General features: G+C 55.1%; 5 protein-coding genes across 5 annotated transcripts; 4 read left to right on the top strand and 1 right to left on the bottom strand.

Annotated features, from left to right (window-relative positions):
* Nucleotides 1–1,085: 1,085 nt before the first annotated feature.
* Nucleotides 1,086–3,248, bottom strand: GNI_022450 (peptidyl-dipeptidase; the record flags this gene model as incomplete). Its single annotated transcript, XM_011136027.1, has 1 exon — nucleotides 1,086–3,248. One exon carries the CDS (start codon nucleotides 3,246–3,248, stop codon nucleotides 1,086–1,088), a length of 2,163 nt encoding a protein of 720 aa, XP_011134329.1.
* Nucleotides 3,249–4,062: 814 nt separating this feature from the next.
* GNI_022440 (hypothetical protein) lies at nucleotides 4,063–7,290 on the top strand (the record flags this gene model as incomplete). The annotated part of the gene is made up of 1 exon (XM_011136026.1): nucleotides 4,063–7,290. One exon carries the CDS (start codon nucleotides 4,063–4,065, stop codon nucleotides 7,288–7,290), a length of 3,228 nt encoding a protein of 1,075 aa, XP_011134328.1.
* A 216-nt stretch (nucleotides 7,291–7,506) lies between these two features.
* GNI_022430 (pyridoxine/pyridoxamine 5'-phosphate oxidase) lies at nucleotides 7,507–8,292 on the top strand (the record flags this gene model as incomplete). The annotated part of the gene is made up of 2 exons (XM_011136025.1): nucleotides 7,507–7,904; nucleotides 8,070–8,292. 2 exons carry the CDS (start codon nucleotides 7,507–7,509, stop codon nucleotides 8,290–8,292), a joined length of 621 nt encoding a protein of 206 aa, XP_011134327.1.
* A 1,461-nt stretch (nucleotides 8,293–9,753) lies between these two features.
* GNI_022420 (hypothetical protein) lies at nucleotides 9,754–12,486 on the top strand (the record flags this gene model as incomplete). Its single annotated transcript, XM_011136024.1, has 1 exon — nucleotides 9,754–12,486. One exon carries the CDS (start codon nucleotides 9,754–9,756, stop codon nucleotides 12,484–12,486), a length of 2,733 nt encoding a protein of 910 aa, XP_011134326.1.
* A 205-nt stretch (nucleotides 12,487–12,691) lies between these two features.
* On the top strand, nucleotides 12,692–15,399 carry GNI_022410 (leucine carboxyl methyltransferase; the record flags this gene model as incomplete). Its single annotated transcript, XM_011136023.1, has 2 exons — nucleotides 12,692–14,239; nucleotides 14,758–15,399. The coding sequence occupies 2 exons, from the start codon at nucleotides 12,692–12,694 to the stop codon at nucleotides 15,397–15,399; spliced, it is 2,190 nt and encodes a 729-aa protein (XP_011134325.1).
* Between the last annotated feature and the right edge of the window lie 57 nt (nucleotides 15,400–15,456).

Raw genomic sequence — 15,456 nt, 5'->3', positions numbered from 1 at the left:
ACGTGTGGTGTCGCCAGCCACTTTGACCTGGAGGCGTCCTTGCGAAGTTCCTATCGCAGAGTGAACGGGCTTTCCGTATATGTCCTGGTAGTACGTAGTACGGCACACCTTTCTCAAGTGTCCCATTCGACCGCAGTTGTCACAGCGTGAGTTGCGTGGCGGGGGAGTCCGCAGTAATAGCAGAACCGCTTCGTTCTTATTTGACGTGGAGAGTACGCCGTCGTGTCGTCTTCTGGCTGCTCTTGTGCCCTCTTCCCCGTTGCGACGACGGCCAGCACTGGCGTCCCTTGTCAGAAGTCTTCGACCTTGGTGTCCGGGCCTCGGGGTACGTCCGGCAGGTCGAATTGCCGCGACTGTGGGATTCTGTTTCACAGTGGTTGAATCATGGCGGTTTCTTCCATGTTGAATGCTGCATGTCGGACTGCGGCCGCAACGGAGTCGACTCAGTCTTCGAATCGCTCCTCGTTGGTGACGTCAGCATCGGGCCACGGCTTGCTGCTGACTCGCGAAACCCACTCTTTTCGTTCGGACTTGTCCGTCGGCTCTGGTCGCGGGAACCTCGGCATGTAGGGGACGGGGCACCCTCAACCCATCCAACAGCTGTCGCCAGTGAGTTGTTCATGGTGGGTTGGGGGGCCGGGGCATCGCTGTTGCCGTTGTCCCTGGGTTCGGCATCGCTGTTAATGGCCGTGGATATGCCCTCCTGTGGAAACAAGGTCAGTGGGGGCTGGTCTGGTGGATGAGTGTCTCAGCAAGTATTGTGAGCGTGCCGGGATCCTAACACCCCGTCGATTCCCATGGCCTACCCTGAAAATCTCACACGTACCCATTCTCCATCACGCTCTATAATATCCTAACGAAAGTGCCATCAAACGGCCCTTTGTTGTTGATGGTTAGCCCGGATGCAGAATGGCTAAATTCGTGGCAGTGAGCTCGCTACATATCTGTACGGCTCAACCCCGTACGGCTCAACCCCATTCTCGAGTCATAACTATTATCCCATCCCCTATCTCCGCCACCGTTCAACTCCGCCTGCTGCCACACTCGTTGACTATCACCATTGGTCAATTCAAGAAAGTCGTTATCTAATCAAGCATGTGCTTGCGCTTCAAGAGGTGATTTACATCAGGCTCCGAAGCGCCGACCAGCTTCAAAAACTGCTGGACAGGGTCTCTGCTGTTTCCAGCACTAAGAATGTGCTTTCTGAATGCATCACCATTCCGTACGTTGCATCCACCGTTCTCTTTAATCCAGTTGGCAGTGTGTGCGTCAAGGACCTCAGACCAGAGGTAAGCGTAGTAAAGGGATGAATAACCTGCAAACGTGTGAGTGAAATATCCTAAATGGTAGCGCGGATGAATCTGAGGAACGTAAAGACCAACCTTCTTCAAAGTGTTGTTTTCCCATTCAAGGAACTTGCCTGGTACTAGTACGTCGAAGTCTGTTGATGATGCCGCCTGGCAGGTGTGGTCAGCGGCCGCGCATGTCCTAGGGTAAGCATGCAAAACAAAATCCAACATTGTCGACTGAAGATACTCCATGGTCATGTAAGCAAAGCGACCGACATTGTCATTCGTGAGCTTATCGATTATCGACACGTCCTCCGGAGCTTGCTTTGTCTGATAATGCTTTAGGTAATTGCTCAATATGTCGCGATCAGTAATCCATATCTCATTTACTTGCGATGGATACTCCACGAAATCTCGAGGCACATGAGGACTAGTGAATCTCAGATAGTTCACATCAGAGAAAATACCGTGCAAGCCGTGACCGAACTCATGGAAAGCTGTCTCCACATCATCCCAACTCATCAGAGCAGGGACCCCTTCGGTCTTGGGCTTTGATACATTAAGCTGCAGACCAATGATTGGCTTTTGATTCAAGAGCCGGCTTTGGCCATTATACAGTGTCATCCAAGCGCCTCCGTTCTTGTCGGGTCTGGCATAGTAATCAACGATCATTATCGCCAACTTGGTGGTACCATCCTTATCAAAAACGTCGTAGGTCTCTACATCATTCGGAATCGAGAATTGCTCATCGGAAGATTTCTTATCAGAAGCGGGTTGTCTGTACAACGGCAGATCAAATCTGGGCTTGAAAGTTATGTCATAAAGCTTCTTCGCAGCATAGAACAAACCCTCATGCATCACCTGATGAACTTCCAAGTATGGCGGCAATTTATTCAGATCAATGTCATACTCTTGAGACGACATCTTGTTGATGTAGTATTCATAATCCCATGCTTCAATTCCGCCATTTCCAAACTGATCAGGATCTAACTTCTTAGCCACTTCGTTGACCTTCGCTATCTCTCGCTGAACATTCCTAGCTGCAGGTTCAACAAACTTCTTGAGGAAATTCATGACAGCGTCTGCGTTTCCAGCAGTCTCGTCGGACAAATTGTAGTCGGAGTATGACTTGAAGCCGAGTAATTCTGCCTTGGCATGTCTTAGTCGCAGGACTTCTGTAAAAATCTCTTGAACATCGTATTCACCACCCGAAATTCCGCGTGCGATACTGCTATCGAACACTTTTTTCCTGGATGCGCGCACCTTCAATTTAGCAAGAACCGGCTGGAGAGTAGTATTTACGAGCTCAATGGCGTACCTGCCCTTGGTGTTGTCACCTTTCTCCTTAGCTAGCTGCTCGGCCTCGGAGACTTCTGTATCGTCTAGTCCGTCTAAATCTTCCTTGTTGTCAAAATATACCGTCGCCTCGCCGCGTCCCTTAACAACCCATTGTTCCAGCGTGGTCTCTAGTTCGGCGAGTCTGCTGTTCAACTCCTTCAGCTCAGTCTTCTTCTCGCTGTTTAAATTGGCGCCTTCCCTCACGCAATCCTCGTAGTATTCTTTAACAAGACGCTGGCTCTCTGGGTCAAGGGACAGTTTCGCTTCATAGACTTGTTTAATTCTCTGGAACAGCTCCGGGTTCAAGCGTACTTCATCATCGTGAGCAGCGAATTTTGTAGCAAACTCTGTGCGGATCTTCTCGCGCTCCGGAGTAGACTGAACAGCCACCAGGTTGTCAAAAATTGTCCTAGCACGTCTAAGAACTTGGCCTCTCTTCTCCAACGCCACAAATGTGTTTTCGAAAGTAGGAGCTTCAGGCACAGTAGCAATACGGTTCAACTCATCCATACTCTCCTTCATCCCCAACTGAAACGCCTCCACAAAGTACTCATCCGTCAACAAATCGAATTGAGGGAACCCAAACTCCAACGGGGAGGGTTCTAGCAACGGATTCGACATGCCGAAACTGTAGGGCAATAAGCCGAAAAATAACCACGCCTTCATGCGACACACAGGATCGCCGGGCTGGCAAATGCAGAGCCGTAATGCCGCCGCCCCCTTTACCGAATACCCCCACACCGCAGGCGATCTAAGACCAAGTGGATTAGAACCTAGCGGTCTAAGACCAAGTGAATTAAGACTCAGAGAACTGAGACCAAGAGAGCCTTCGGAATTGGCGCATGGCAGTTATTTGAGCGGCGCTGTTCAACCTCGTTCGGGCCGCAGTCTTGCAGCCACGTCACTTACAGCTGAGCGTTCATGGAGGTCAAGAACATCGCCCCCTGGGCTCCACCCCTCTTATAACTTCCAACCGTTGACTCCTTCCCCCCTTGCTTTTGGCCACCCGATCGCACCTACGTTTGGGCGCATCACAATAGGTAGTCTTGCCCCTCCTACGTCTACGGTCGCCGTCTCTGGACCACTGGGAATCGCCCCAAGTCCACTGACAATAGCCTCTGGGCTCTCAGTCGTTTCTCGACCCGTGACGACTAGTCCGTTAAAAAACCTACATCAGTCTCGTCAATCGCTATCCCCCACTCGGCTTTCGCCTCCCAATAGGCCTTCATCTCCTGCTAGATGTTTGTCTCCCACGAGGTCGTTGTCTCCCACAAGGTCGTTGTCTCCCACAAGGTCGTTGTCTCCGAGTAAATCAGTCTTTCATCCCGCCGTACTCCCTGCTCCTGGAGGAGCGGATGCTGGAGGCGAGGTTGGGGGGCGTGTTCTGAGAGGGAGTCCCTTGGAGCCCCTCACTCAGCGTTCCTCGCAGAGTCTGATGCACGCGTTACCCGGCGCGCAGGCGGCCATCGGCAGCCACCGGTCGGGACTAGACCTATCGGTAAATTTGTCTGCTGCGGCCCTCGCCGCCAGCAGACGCTTCCGAGAACCCAGCGGCTCCTTCCGAGTACCCAGCAGCGTCTTCGAAAGCGACTTGCCCGTGAGCATCGATACCGAGCGCATTCGACGCTATGAATTGGAACAGACCGAACTTAGGTCCAGAGACCCAAGGTCGAGCGACCTACGACTGAATGAGCTCCGACCGAGCGAGCTGCGACCCAAAGAGCTACGACTGAACGAGCTACGACCGAGCGAGCTGCGACCCAGCGAGCTGGCTGTTGGTGGGTTACTACGGCCGAGCGAGATGAAGCCTAGTAAACATAGGCCGCTTGAGTCCCTGGGGCGACCGCTCGTCAGTCCGTCCGAGCCAGGCGGGGTACAATCTTTTGTGCTCGCACGAGGCTCGATCGGACGAGGCACGGCTCGGAGTACAATGCAGAGCAGCCGGTCTTCTGCGGGCGAGAGGCTGGTAGACCCTGGCGCCTCGAGTCCTCTGGCAGGTCACCAGAGCCTCTCGGAAATCCGGTCGGAGATCCGGACATCGGCCCATTCGGATCTCCGTTCAAGACTCCGGATCCAACGCAGAGCGTTGAAGGCACAGTGCGAAGCGGCGGTTTTCATAGCAGAGAATCTTTGTATCCCTCAGGGCGAGGCTGAACTACGGGCTTTGATGCGCGGCCACGAGCTTCCGAAAAGGGAAGGCCGGGATAAGATCAGGAGACATCTCAAGAAGCCGGCGCTGCTCCAGTGCTTGCACGTCTCACCGGAACTTTGTGCGCATATTGACCACTTGAGCGACGCCGAACTCTTCTACTGCAGAGACCAAGTTCGGCCCACAGCCGTCGTAACCTCTGCCCACCATTTCACCCCCACCACACACGTCAACCAGGCGACCCCGGGGGCTCATGTCACTCCGACCCCGTCGGGAATTTGTGTGAAACGAGAAGACCAAATTTACTCCGTGACCCATTCCGCCTCCAATGCTAGAGCGACTCTTCCCCGGGCAAAATACGGTCAGCAGCCCCTCACGTATTCGGAAATACAACCGAACTGGAACCAAGTGGCAGGTAATAATTCGGTGGTAAGAACAGTTATTCATACCCTTCCAGCGAGGCCGATGGACGAGATCAGAACCACACCAGTCGAAGAACTCATCCAGGCGGCCCCTCTCCAAGGTAAGTACCACGGCAGGCCGTTCAGTTCTGGTATGCCTGCGGGGTCCAGGAACACCTGCCCAACCCGTACGTCATTCGGCAGTACCTTTGTGAGATGCTCTCCTACAACTCGGTCCAGCTTCAGCCCGACCGGCAACTCGGTTCGCCGAATGGGTAACAGCCCCCTATCCAGCAGTCCCCTAACCAGCGGCCAACTGGCCTCCAGCCCCGTAGCCAGCACCCCTTCGACCATTGGCGCCATGGGCAGTCCGCTCCATAACGCGCGGCACACAGTGGGACCATTTGGCAGTGTGCCATTCAGGGGTCTACCAACGACGACCACCACCAGACACAGTATGCCCGTCTACCCGACCACCAGTCCCATTGCTCAGTTGGCGTTCAGCAAGCGCAACCTGCCTGGCCCTATTGGACCTACACCCCGGCTTGTGCACTTGGCTGAGAACCAGTCGCCTCTGAACTACTTCGAAGCTTCGCCACCCAAGGTACTCGGCATCCGCCCCCGGACGCCAATGCACCATCTTCGACCCAGTATCGTCCCCGACCGACTAACGGCTTGGGGCGGGCAGGCCAGTCCGGCGCAAAGCGACTCCGACCAGCGCAGACCCGAGTATAGTAGGATCGGACGCAACCCTAGCGCCGATTTCAGTCGATGGCCCTCGCTACAGCCTAGGCTCAGTCCTTTACCCCTACCCACCCCCTCTGCCAACCCACTGTCTGCCATCGGACTATCCGGCAACCGATTCGCTGGCAACCAATTTGGTGGCAACCAATTTGGTGGCAGTCAGTTCCCGACGAACAGACTTCTGACCAGCCGGTTGCCGCTCGATGTTATTCGGTCTAGCAGTAGCCCTCTGGCCCGGTCTACTTTACCGGCCTCTCTGAGGCCGAGCTTCAGGACCGCCTCTGATCCGCTGGCCAACTGCGAGCCGGTCGCGAACTGGGGCGCCGTAAAAGGCTCCAGCCAACGAGCGACCTTGCCCTCGCCAGCACGACATCTGTTCCCAGTTCAAGAGGCGCCTTACTTGCGTCCATATACATTGGACATCCGACCGAGCCCGCCTTTCCTGAGTAACCGTGCTCCGAGTTATAGTTTGGCTGCCCCTCTTGACTCTAGCCCTCTTGGCACTGGTCCTGTTGCCATTGACGGTGTGCTGGCAAAGTCCAACTTGACCCTGGGGCAGCCCAACGTGACTCTGGGCCACTTCAACATGCCCCTGAGGAAACCCAACTTAATCTGTTCGCCACTCCAGCCGGCTTTACAGGCGGGTGTCCAGCCGGCTACGGTGGATGGAGCACTGCTCTCAGGGCCTCAGGCCCCCATCCAAATCTCCCCTCAGGTCCCCATTCAAGGCGCGTTATCTCTGTCTCCGAAGGAGATGAGTCGGCTGGGAGAAGGAGTGGAACAGGAGTATTCCGGAGACATGGGGGAATGGGGGTTCCAGTCTGAAGTGTCAGGTGCACGTCATACGGCACCCATGATGGTGGCTGCCAAGCCGTTAGATAGCATCCTGGATGCGATGCGCGAAGACGTACGTAACCATGTTGCGAAAAATGGGGCACGCGATTTGAATGCAGCTCCCTACCCTTCTGACAGCGGCTTCTCGCTGGATTACGCAGCGTCCACAAGTCCCCAGAACTCCGAACGTACTGACTTCAGCTCTGCTTCCAGCGTGCGGCGCCAAAACCTTCTCAAGAGAGTGCTGCCCAGACCACGGCCTGAGACAATTCCGGAGAACCACTCCCTCTGTTCCGGAAGCCAAGACCTGGTACCAAGACAGGACGTGGTACCAAAACGAGACCAGGTCTCTGGACAAAACCCGGTCGGCGCAAGTCGAGCCGGCAGCATTAATGTCTCCGGAGTTGAGATTCCGCTGCTTCATATTCAAAAGCTAGAAGCCCGGAACGATCCCGGTGCCGTGGTTGGTGGCTTGGCAGCTGGTGGGAACCTGCCTGTTGTCACTGGCGGAAGCTCGCCAGATGACTTAGACTAGGCTAAGACTGAGGGTGCTAAGCCTGAGGGTGTTAAGACTAAGGGTGCTACGCCTGAGGGTGTTAAGACTAAGGGCGTTAAGTGCCAGAAGGGCGCCAGAATAGCGCGCACCGTCTATGGTGGATTGGGGTGCGGCTAGGTTCGCCGGTTCGAATCCCGTCGATGCCCGACTCGGGCGTTGACGGCGAGAGGGTGCAGTCGGTTTGCGTGCGTCGATATGGAGGTGGCCCCAATCACGTTCGAGCAGGCGTTGAGTCCTGAGAACATGAAGGAGAGTCCGATGAGTCAATTTCTTGATTGGTATGAATTTCAATCACGAACAAATCCGTTCGACCCAAGTCCTATGATATTATCGACGTGTGGGAATAACATGAAGGTGGATAGTCGGGTGGTATATTTGAAGAGGGTGGATTGCGAGTCATTTGTGTTTTTCGGGAACCACAAGACGGCTAAAGGGGCGGAGATGGAGGAGAATAACAATGTGGCGTTATTGTTCTATTGGCCGCATGTAACGCGGCAGGTACGGATCCAAGGTGTTGTGGAGTACACGACTAAGGAGGAGGTTGAGGAGTGGTTTGCTACACGATCACGGGCGAGCCAGATTGCGGCTTGGGTGTCTTTCGAAAAGCTCAATCAAAATCCAAAAGAGGACAATGATACACACTCTGGCACACATCACGGCAAGCGACATGCCGCCACCGCAAGGGATGCGACCACCGGACCCGTCACCGTCGACGCCAACAAGGGAGCCTCCGGACCTGACCTCAATCCCCAGCCGAGTGCCCATGTCCCCGTCGACAAACGCGACCTTATCGAAACCAAACGAAAAAAGGAAGAGGAATTCAGAACCGCCGTCGAGGTGCCCGCACCAGGTACCTGGGAAGGCTATCGAGTCATTCCCCACACCGTCGAATTTTGGCAAGGCGGCTCAGACCATCTACACGACCGTATCACCTACTGCAGAAACGGACGCAGCTGGACCAAACAGAGAGCCGCCCCCTAGTCGCTATAAGCTAGGTGGATTATACAAACCTTATTGCAAGCACTATCCACTAGCAAAGGCTACGCAGTCGGAAACGAGGTTGCTACTGAATTTGGCACCAGCTGACTGCAGCAATCTGCCGTATCACGGTAGCCACATGTCTCTCACCCATTTTCACAACCAACGGAACACATGCTCCGGTCGTGGAGAACTGCAGACTAGCTGTACAGTACAGCAGTCGTTGCAGTAGCCTCCCCAGCTCCTCGCGTCTCTGCGTTTCTCCCTAGTCTCTTCTCCCTAGTCGCTTCCACCTTAAGCTGCCGGTACTCTTTCTCGTTTTCAATACATACCGTACTTACTCATCCAAGTAATCACGCTTCCAAGTACTTACATTACCCATACCTGCTGTACCAGCTTTCTACCGTCCTTACGATCCTTCGTAGACACTGTATTTGTTACGTCGCGGGGGTGGTGCATTTCTATGTGCACCAGATCATGTGGGACACGGTCACGCAATGGGCGGCTGATGCTGTGACCCAAGCATCCGAAACGATTAACCAAATCGTGAACTCGGAAACTGCCGAAGGCGACGTAGTCGACTTGGTCAACGGCGGAGAATCTCCCACACCGTCGATTAGTGGCCCAGGTTCTCTCGCTGAGTCTGTCCGGCCGTCCGCTGCCACCGCCTCGAGGAAACCCCCCGCTCCGGATCGCACGTTAGGCACGTTAGTGGACCGCACGGCGACCGAGGGACACCAGCATGGAACAAAAGCGGTCTACAAAGGCAAAGGGCCTGGCGCAACCCACCAGCCGATAACCAAGCGTTTAAAAGGCAAGCGTTTACAACCGAAACGCAGAGTCAAAAGCGACCGAGTCCCTGACCAGGACCGAGTCCCTGACCAGGACCGGGGTCCTGACCAGGACCGGGGCCCTGACCAGGACCGAGGCCCTGACCAGAACCGGGGCCCTGACCAGAACCGGGGCCCTGACCAGAACCGGGGCCCTGACCAGGACCAGGGCCCTGACCATGATCGGGGACCTGACCATGACCGGGGTCCTGACCATGACCGGGATCCTGACCATGGCCGGGGACCTGAACATGACCGGGGACCCTCAATGGGAGACGGTCCATCTTTTGATCGATCTGTTGGCTCGCACGCCGAGAGAAACGTTCACGAGATTAAAGATGAGCGGGCGAAAGGACCTCCGAGAGGGGGACGGGGGCCGATTCTAAGCCGGACCGTGATGCCAAAGTTACTGACGCAAACTTCGCTGGGTGTCCGTCGCCCGATGCCTGCGCCGCCGCCACCCAGTGCGGCGTGGAAGGCGTCACTGAAGCAAAGACTTCAAAGTCGTGCGGTGGTAGTGAGAGTTACTCTGCCAGAGGCCTTCAAGAGAAAGGCAAGATACATGAAAAAATTACCGCACAAGAGCGCACGACCGAGCAAGACAGGCAAACGTGGGCGAACCAGAGGGGGTGCTATGGAGGCAAGCCACCAGCACAAAGCAACCATCGGGGGCAAAGTGTGGAAGAAGCTAGCATTGAAGAAGAAAACACCGTCGCAACCGCCACGAGAAAGTGAGGCGAGACGAGAAACAGAACTAAGAGAAGAAGAGGATACGGAATCGCCCTCCGCTATAGAGCCTTCTTTTAAGCCTATACTTTCACCACCCACCGAAGAAGTCGAATCCGGTAAGAAGATCGAATCTCTGTCGTCCTCGAAAAGCGGCGCCGCCACGACGTCGAAAAGGGTCACGCCGAAGAAAGCCACGCCGAAGAAAGCCACGCCGAAGAAAGCCACGCCGAAGAGCTCCTCCAAAAAGCAGCCGTCAAAAAAACACTCGAAAATACCGGAAACATCAGTAGAAAATAGCGGAACACGAGAGTCGCGAGAAGGCTCCCAAACAATACCAATGAATGAGTTTCTCGATGAAATGATGTCTTGGAAGATGGTACCACCATCGCCGATGGCTCCAGACCTGCTGGCCGGCTCCGGTGCCGGCGCCCTTCCTGGAGTAGTAACCTCGGCCAAAAACCCACCTAAATTCAAGACCAAGAAAAAGGCACCTAAGACAGCGCCATCGAAGTCATCCACGGCTCGCCTGAAGCCTGAAGCCATCAACGCGAAGACCACCCACCCTGAACAGGTCGAGCAAACTGAGCAAATGAAGCAAATGAAGCAAACTGAACAGGGTGAACGGGCTGATCAAATGGAGCGAACTGAGCCAGCGAAGCAAGCTGCGGAACAAGTCGAGCGAGCTGAACTAGTGACGCAAGCTGATGAGGTGACGCAAGCTGAGGAGGTGAAGCATGCTGAGGAGGTGAAGCATGCTGATGAGGTGAAGCATGCTGATGAGGTCAAGGAAGCTGAGGAGGTCAAGGAAGCTGAGGAGGTCAAGGAAGCTGAGAAGCTGAAGCGTGCTGAATCTTTGAAGAAAGCCGCCACTCCCGAAAGCCAACCAGCGTTGGAGCCGACAGGGCGGGATCAAGCGGGCCGGAAAGGATTAGCTGCGGCTACGTCGGAGCCGACGGTTTTGGCGACGTCGCAGTCGGTGCCATCTTTGGCGGAGCTGATGGAGGTGGCGGGTGGCTCGTCGAGTACGTCGTCCCGGAGCGGGTATTCCTCCTCCGACGAATCTGTAGGGCCGGCTCAGCCTCGGCCGGCTCAGCCTCAGCCGACTCAGCCTAAAGTGGTCCGGCCGGCAGTTCAGTCGGAGATGGTGCGGCCGGCCCCGGCGGCCGGGTCGCGGCGGCGGTCTTCAGTTGTGGCGCAGGACGTAGTCATTTCTCCGGCGGCGTCTCCGAGAGCAGGAAGGCCTGTGAGCGAGTTGAAGATCGCGGCTCAGGAGCTGCCGGTCATGGGTTCGATTCAAGCGGACGCCGGTGGTCTGACGGCCCTGAACACCGCGACCAAACTTGGTGGGAGCGGCAAGGGGAGTGGCCAGGGGGCGGGTAAGGCGGGTCCGGTAGGCCCTCCTGACCCGGTCCAAAGGCACCAAGCAGCGGGCGAAGGGCCGGATGAGGGGAGTGTGGTGGAGGGTCGGAGAGAGGCGTTGCGGTCGCACGCGCGTCGTATGACGGTAAAATTACAAGAGAGTGAGCGCGAGCGGCGGGTGCGAGAGTTATTGGAGTCGGGCCAGAAGCGGTTGAGTGCGGCACGGCGGGCGTGGAAGGAGGAGTGGCTGGAGTCAGAGGGGTTCCGGCGTGTGGTGAATGACTGTGATGTGGAAGGCATTCGGGTTTCGAGTGCGATTTTGCGCAAGATTGAGGCTCAGATTGAGCGGTGTGAAGCGGTGTTGACTCGGGGTAAGGTGGCTGACGTAGCGTTGGCTCAGGTAGGTATGGGTTGTCTGGCGGCGGCGGTGGAACGAGTCTTTGTGCGTCGGGGGCGTTTCGCACTCGCGTGTGCGTTTGTGAAATTGGGAAGACATAAACACACGTGTGTGCCGGAACGTTTTACTAGAGCTTTGGTTGGGGCACTTGAGCGTGTGCGGAAGACACGGCTGCTAGCTGGTTGGAGCAGGTTTGCGTGTTTACCTGATCGCGCAATCCACTACTCACGTCAAACTCCGCCCTGGCTCTGTTCCACACGTCGCCGAGCGCCATTCGCTGAACTCGACGAGGCTCACAACCCCATCCGTGTCATCACGCCCAGCGGTGTACTCGCCTACCAAATGTTCGGTCGCGCAGGGAAGAAACATCACTCGCGCGCCGATGATCAGGGACTGTACCACGACGTAGAAAGTCAGTCGCGACGTGGCCGGAAAGGTGGTCACCATCGCGAGTCGCTGCAAGATTTGTTAGACAACAGCGAGGATGAAGAACTAGGGGATAAGGAAGCAGCCGATTTGGTCGAAGAATACGACCTTTGGGAAATACGCACACTCAATGCTTGGCGTCGCACACTCGGCCAGATCTTGCGGAAATGTGAAGGTGGCGCAGACGCCCCGGGTCTCGGCCTCACACCGGGCTTCACCCCCGGTCTCGGCTTCACGCCTGGCATGATCCTTGCACCTGGCGGCAGCGGATTCCGACCCGAAGGAAACTCCAAGTTTTACCCCGGGATAGAAGAGGAGTTGTCTTCCAGCGGGATGCCAGCGGAAGAAGAGATCGAGGACCTCTTGAGGCGCTTACAGGCAGCAGAAATAGACAGGCGAGTTGTTCAGAATTTTATGCCCCATGTTTTTCTCGCCAGCAAAAGAAGAGTACGGTAGAATGGGACACCACAGCACATCGCCGTAACACTACCAGTCTGGGGTTTACTCCGAGCGGGAGCTAAGTCACATAGGGGGGTTCGGGTCTGGGTCTGGTCGGGGTGTGGGTATTTCGTGTCAGTCATTAATTTGCTTTGGCGAAATGGAGACGCGTTCTTTTAGGACCATCTGTTATAGGACGACGTCTTCGTGGCAGGGGCGCGCGATGGCGAGCTCTGCGACCGGTGGTACTTCGTCGGTGGCAGAGCCAAACAGTGGGTATGGAACGCGGCGAGTGTGTTTGATCAGCGCGCGAGAGTTCTTTGACCCCAGGTTCCCGCCAGCGGTGGACTCCCCAGATGTCTTGCTGGTTGTGGATGGTGTGGCGCATCGAGGGGACGGGGACGCTACTTCGGTGGTGGGACTGCGTTGTAATTGGCAGCCTGTATATGAGAAGCGTGCGGCGGGATCGCGCAAACAGACCACGGGTGACCATTCCCCTGATATGCAAGCTACTATGGAGCACAAGTTCGCCAGACGTTGCCACCCGTACTTGTTGGAGTGGTATCGGCGCGAACGTGAACTTTATAGCGATGCTGTGCTCCTCAAGGCGCTGGCCGAGTTCTGCAGCCGCGAAGTCGACCCTTCCGTCATCTACAAAGCTAAGGGACGACCTGCTCCCAGCACCAGTCGCCTCCCGCACGCAGACAGCTCAAGACATACTGACGATCGTCTTGACTGGGACCGCGACAGCTCTCTCCCCCGCAGTCGCCGCGATAGCGTTGTTGGTCGCCGCGACAGCAGCAGTTTACCGCCACGCAGAGACAGTTTCATGCAGCCGTCCGACTCGCTCCCGCGTTCCCGTGACTCGCTGCGCCGCGACGATGACTCGCTCCGCAGAGACGACTCCTCGCTCCGTCGCGAATCACTCCGTCGTGACGACCTGCGTCGTGAAGAACAACGTCGCGAGGAGCTCCGCCGAGACTCGCTCCTCTCTAACAAGTCCGGTCGCGGAGGCGAATTCAAGTCACCTCCGCCTGACCGATCCTCTGACCGAGCCCGGGAGAGGGAGAGAGAGCGGGAGAGAGAGAGAGAGAGGGAACGGGAGAGAGAGAGAGACAGGGATTCGACAGAACGCGCCCGTGACAGAGAGAGAGAGAGGGAGCGTGGTCGGGAGGCGAAAGCCGAAGATTCCGCGGGACGCAAGAGCCAGGGCCCGACATACGACACGGACTTCTCGACGCCAGATCACGGCGGGAGCGTGTCGTCGCCGAGTGGGATTGAGGGCGCAACCAAGTTGAGTGTGCAGTGCAGTGACGAGAACGGGGAACGCACGACGCGGGAGGTATGGCATGTGCCAGTGGGTGCGAACGAACGGTTCCGACTGGCATATATCACGGAACTGTTTCTGCCAGACGAATGTGAGATGCTTCGGCGTTTCGTGGAGAAGGCGTACGAGACGTACCCGACCGGTGTCCTACAAGAGTGTGGATTATCGCGCTATCCCCCTAAGGCGCTGGAAGCGGTAATTCTTAAGAGCGTTGCGGCACCTCAGCTAGAACTACACAACTTCGTGCCTGCCAGTGTTAAGGAAACTTCCAAACGCTACATAACCACTCTCATTACGCTTGCAGCCAAGTGCGTAGATGTCGAGGCGGATGACTGCGTGCAGATGAGCATCGAAAAGGCACCCCCCAACGTTCCCTACACTTGGGCTGTGCATGGTTCTGACAACACTCACGAATTCATACACTTCGTCGTGCCTCTAACACCCGTAGACCACCCCTCACATTCAAGTCCCAATCACAGCCCAAGTTTACGCAGCACGAACTCACCAAGCGGTGGACCTAGTACAGGAGGCGAAGCCGAAAGCCAAATTGACTTCGATCTCAAGGGAATCACACTCTCCTTCGATCAAGGAACTGCACTTGTCCAGTTCGGGAAAGGCGCACTCGTCCAGAAACTTGTCGAGCAGACAGGCTTCAGAAAATCTCATGTATTATTGCGCTATTCATTTTTGAAACCATGACGAAATCCGGAGTAATAAAAACATGCCAAGACGCGGTCACTTCTAAATGGTACTGTATAGCACACAATACGGCGCTGCCAGCCAAGGAGGGGTACTATGGAGACCAGAAACTATGGGGACCAGAAGCTAGGGATGGCGGTTGTACACACACACTTTTATGGCACACACACACTTTTATGGCACACACACACTTTTATGGCACACACACTTTTATGGCACACACACACTTTTATGCTAACATGAGCTGGTGCTTTAACGATTAGTATTCTAGGTCGGCTTGTTGTAAGCAATATTTTGAGTATCCGGAATTGGAATATTTCATTAAGGATCGAATACCTAGACAGCCATTAATCAATCGTGGATACTTTGGACGAATTCATTCTATAAGATATAGTATTGGATCTTTTCTTGAAAGTTTACGCTCTGGACTGAGGCATTCTGATTTGTCATCAGAGACAAACGAGATGCTCAAATTATGCCAAATTGTTAATATTGGTTGTGGTCACGATCCTCTTTATTACTGGATTGTTAGAGCTTACCCGGATCTATGTCCGTCCATTAAATACTTTGAATTGGATTACCGTGAAGTATTGGAAAGCAAATCGAAAATTATAAATGCCTTTCCTGATCTGAAAAGGAAAACAGGAAACACAATACAGGACGATGATTGTGGAGAGGATGATGGTGGAGAGGATGAGAAACTCCTCGAAGGTAGGGCTAATGAACATCGCGACATGATGGTTGGTGAATGGGTTGATGTTATGCGACCTCTGGTTCTGAATAGTGTAGGCAAGATCCCGAGTTCTCTTATCAATACCGATAGATATGTCATGTGTCCATTGGATTTAACGGATACATCCGCCGTGTTCCCCGCATTGGAAAAACTTGGCTTCGACCCAAAGTAGTTTTCACTCTCTCTTCCCTTTCCTATTCAGAAGTAGTCAACACGTTTTAATTCAGGC

The sequence above is a fragment of the Gregarina niphandrodes genome, assembly GCF_000223845.1.
Source record: "Gregarina niphandrodes unplaced genomic scaffold scaffold00003, whole genome shotgun sequence".
NCBI classification, from domain to species: Eukaryota; Apicomplexa; class Conoidasida; order Eugregarinorida; family Gregarinidae; genus Gregarina; species Gregarina niphandrodes.
This window is presented reverse-complemented; position numbering and strand designations above follow the sequence as displayed.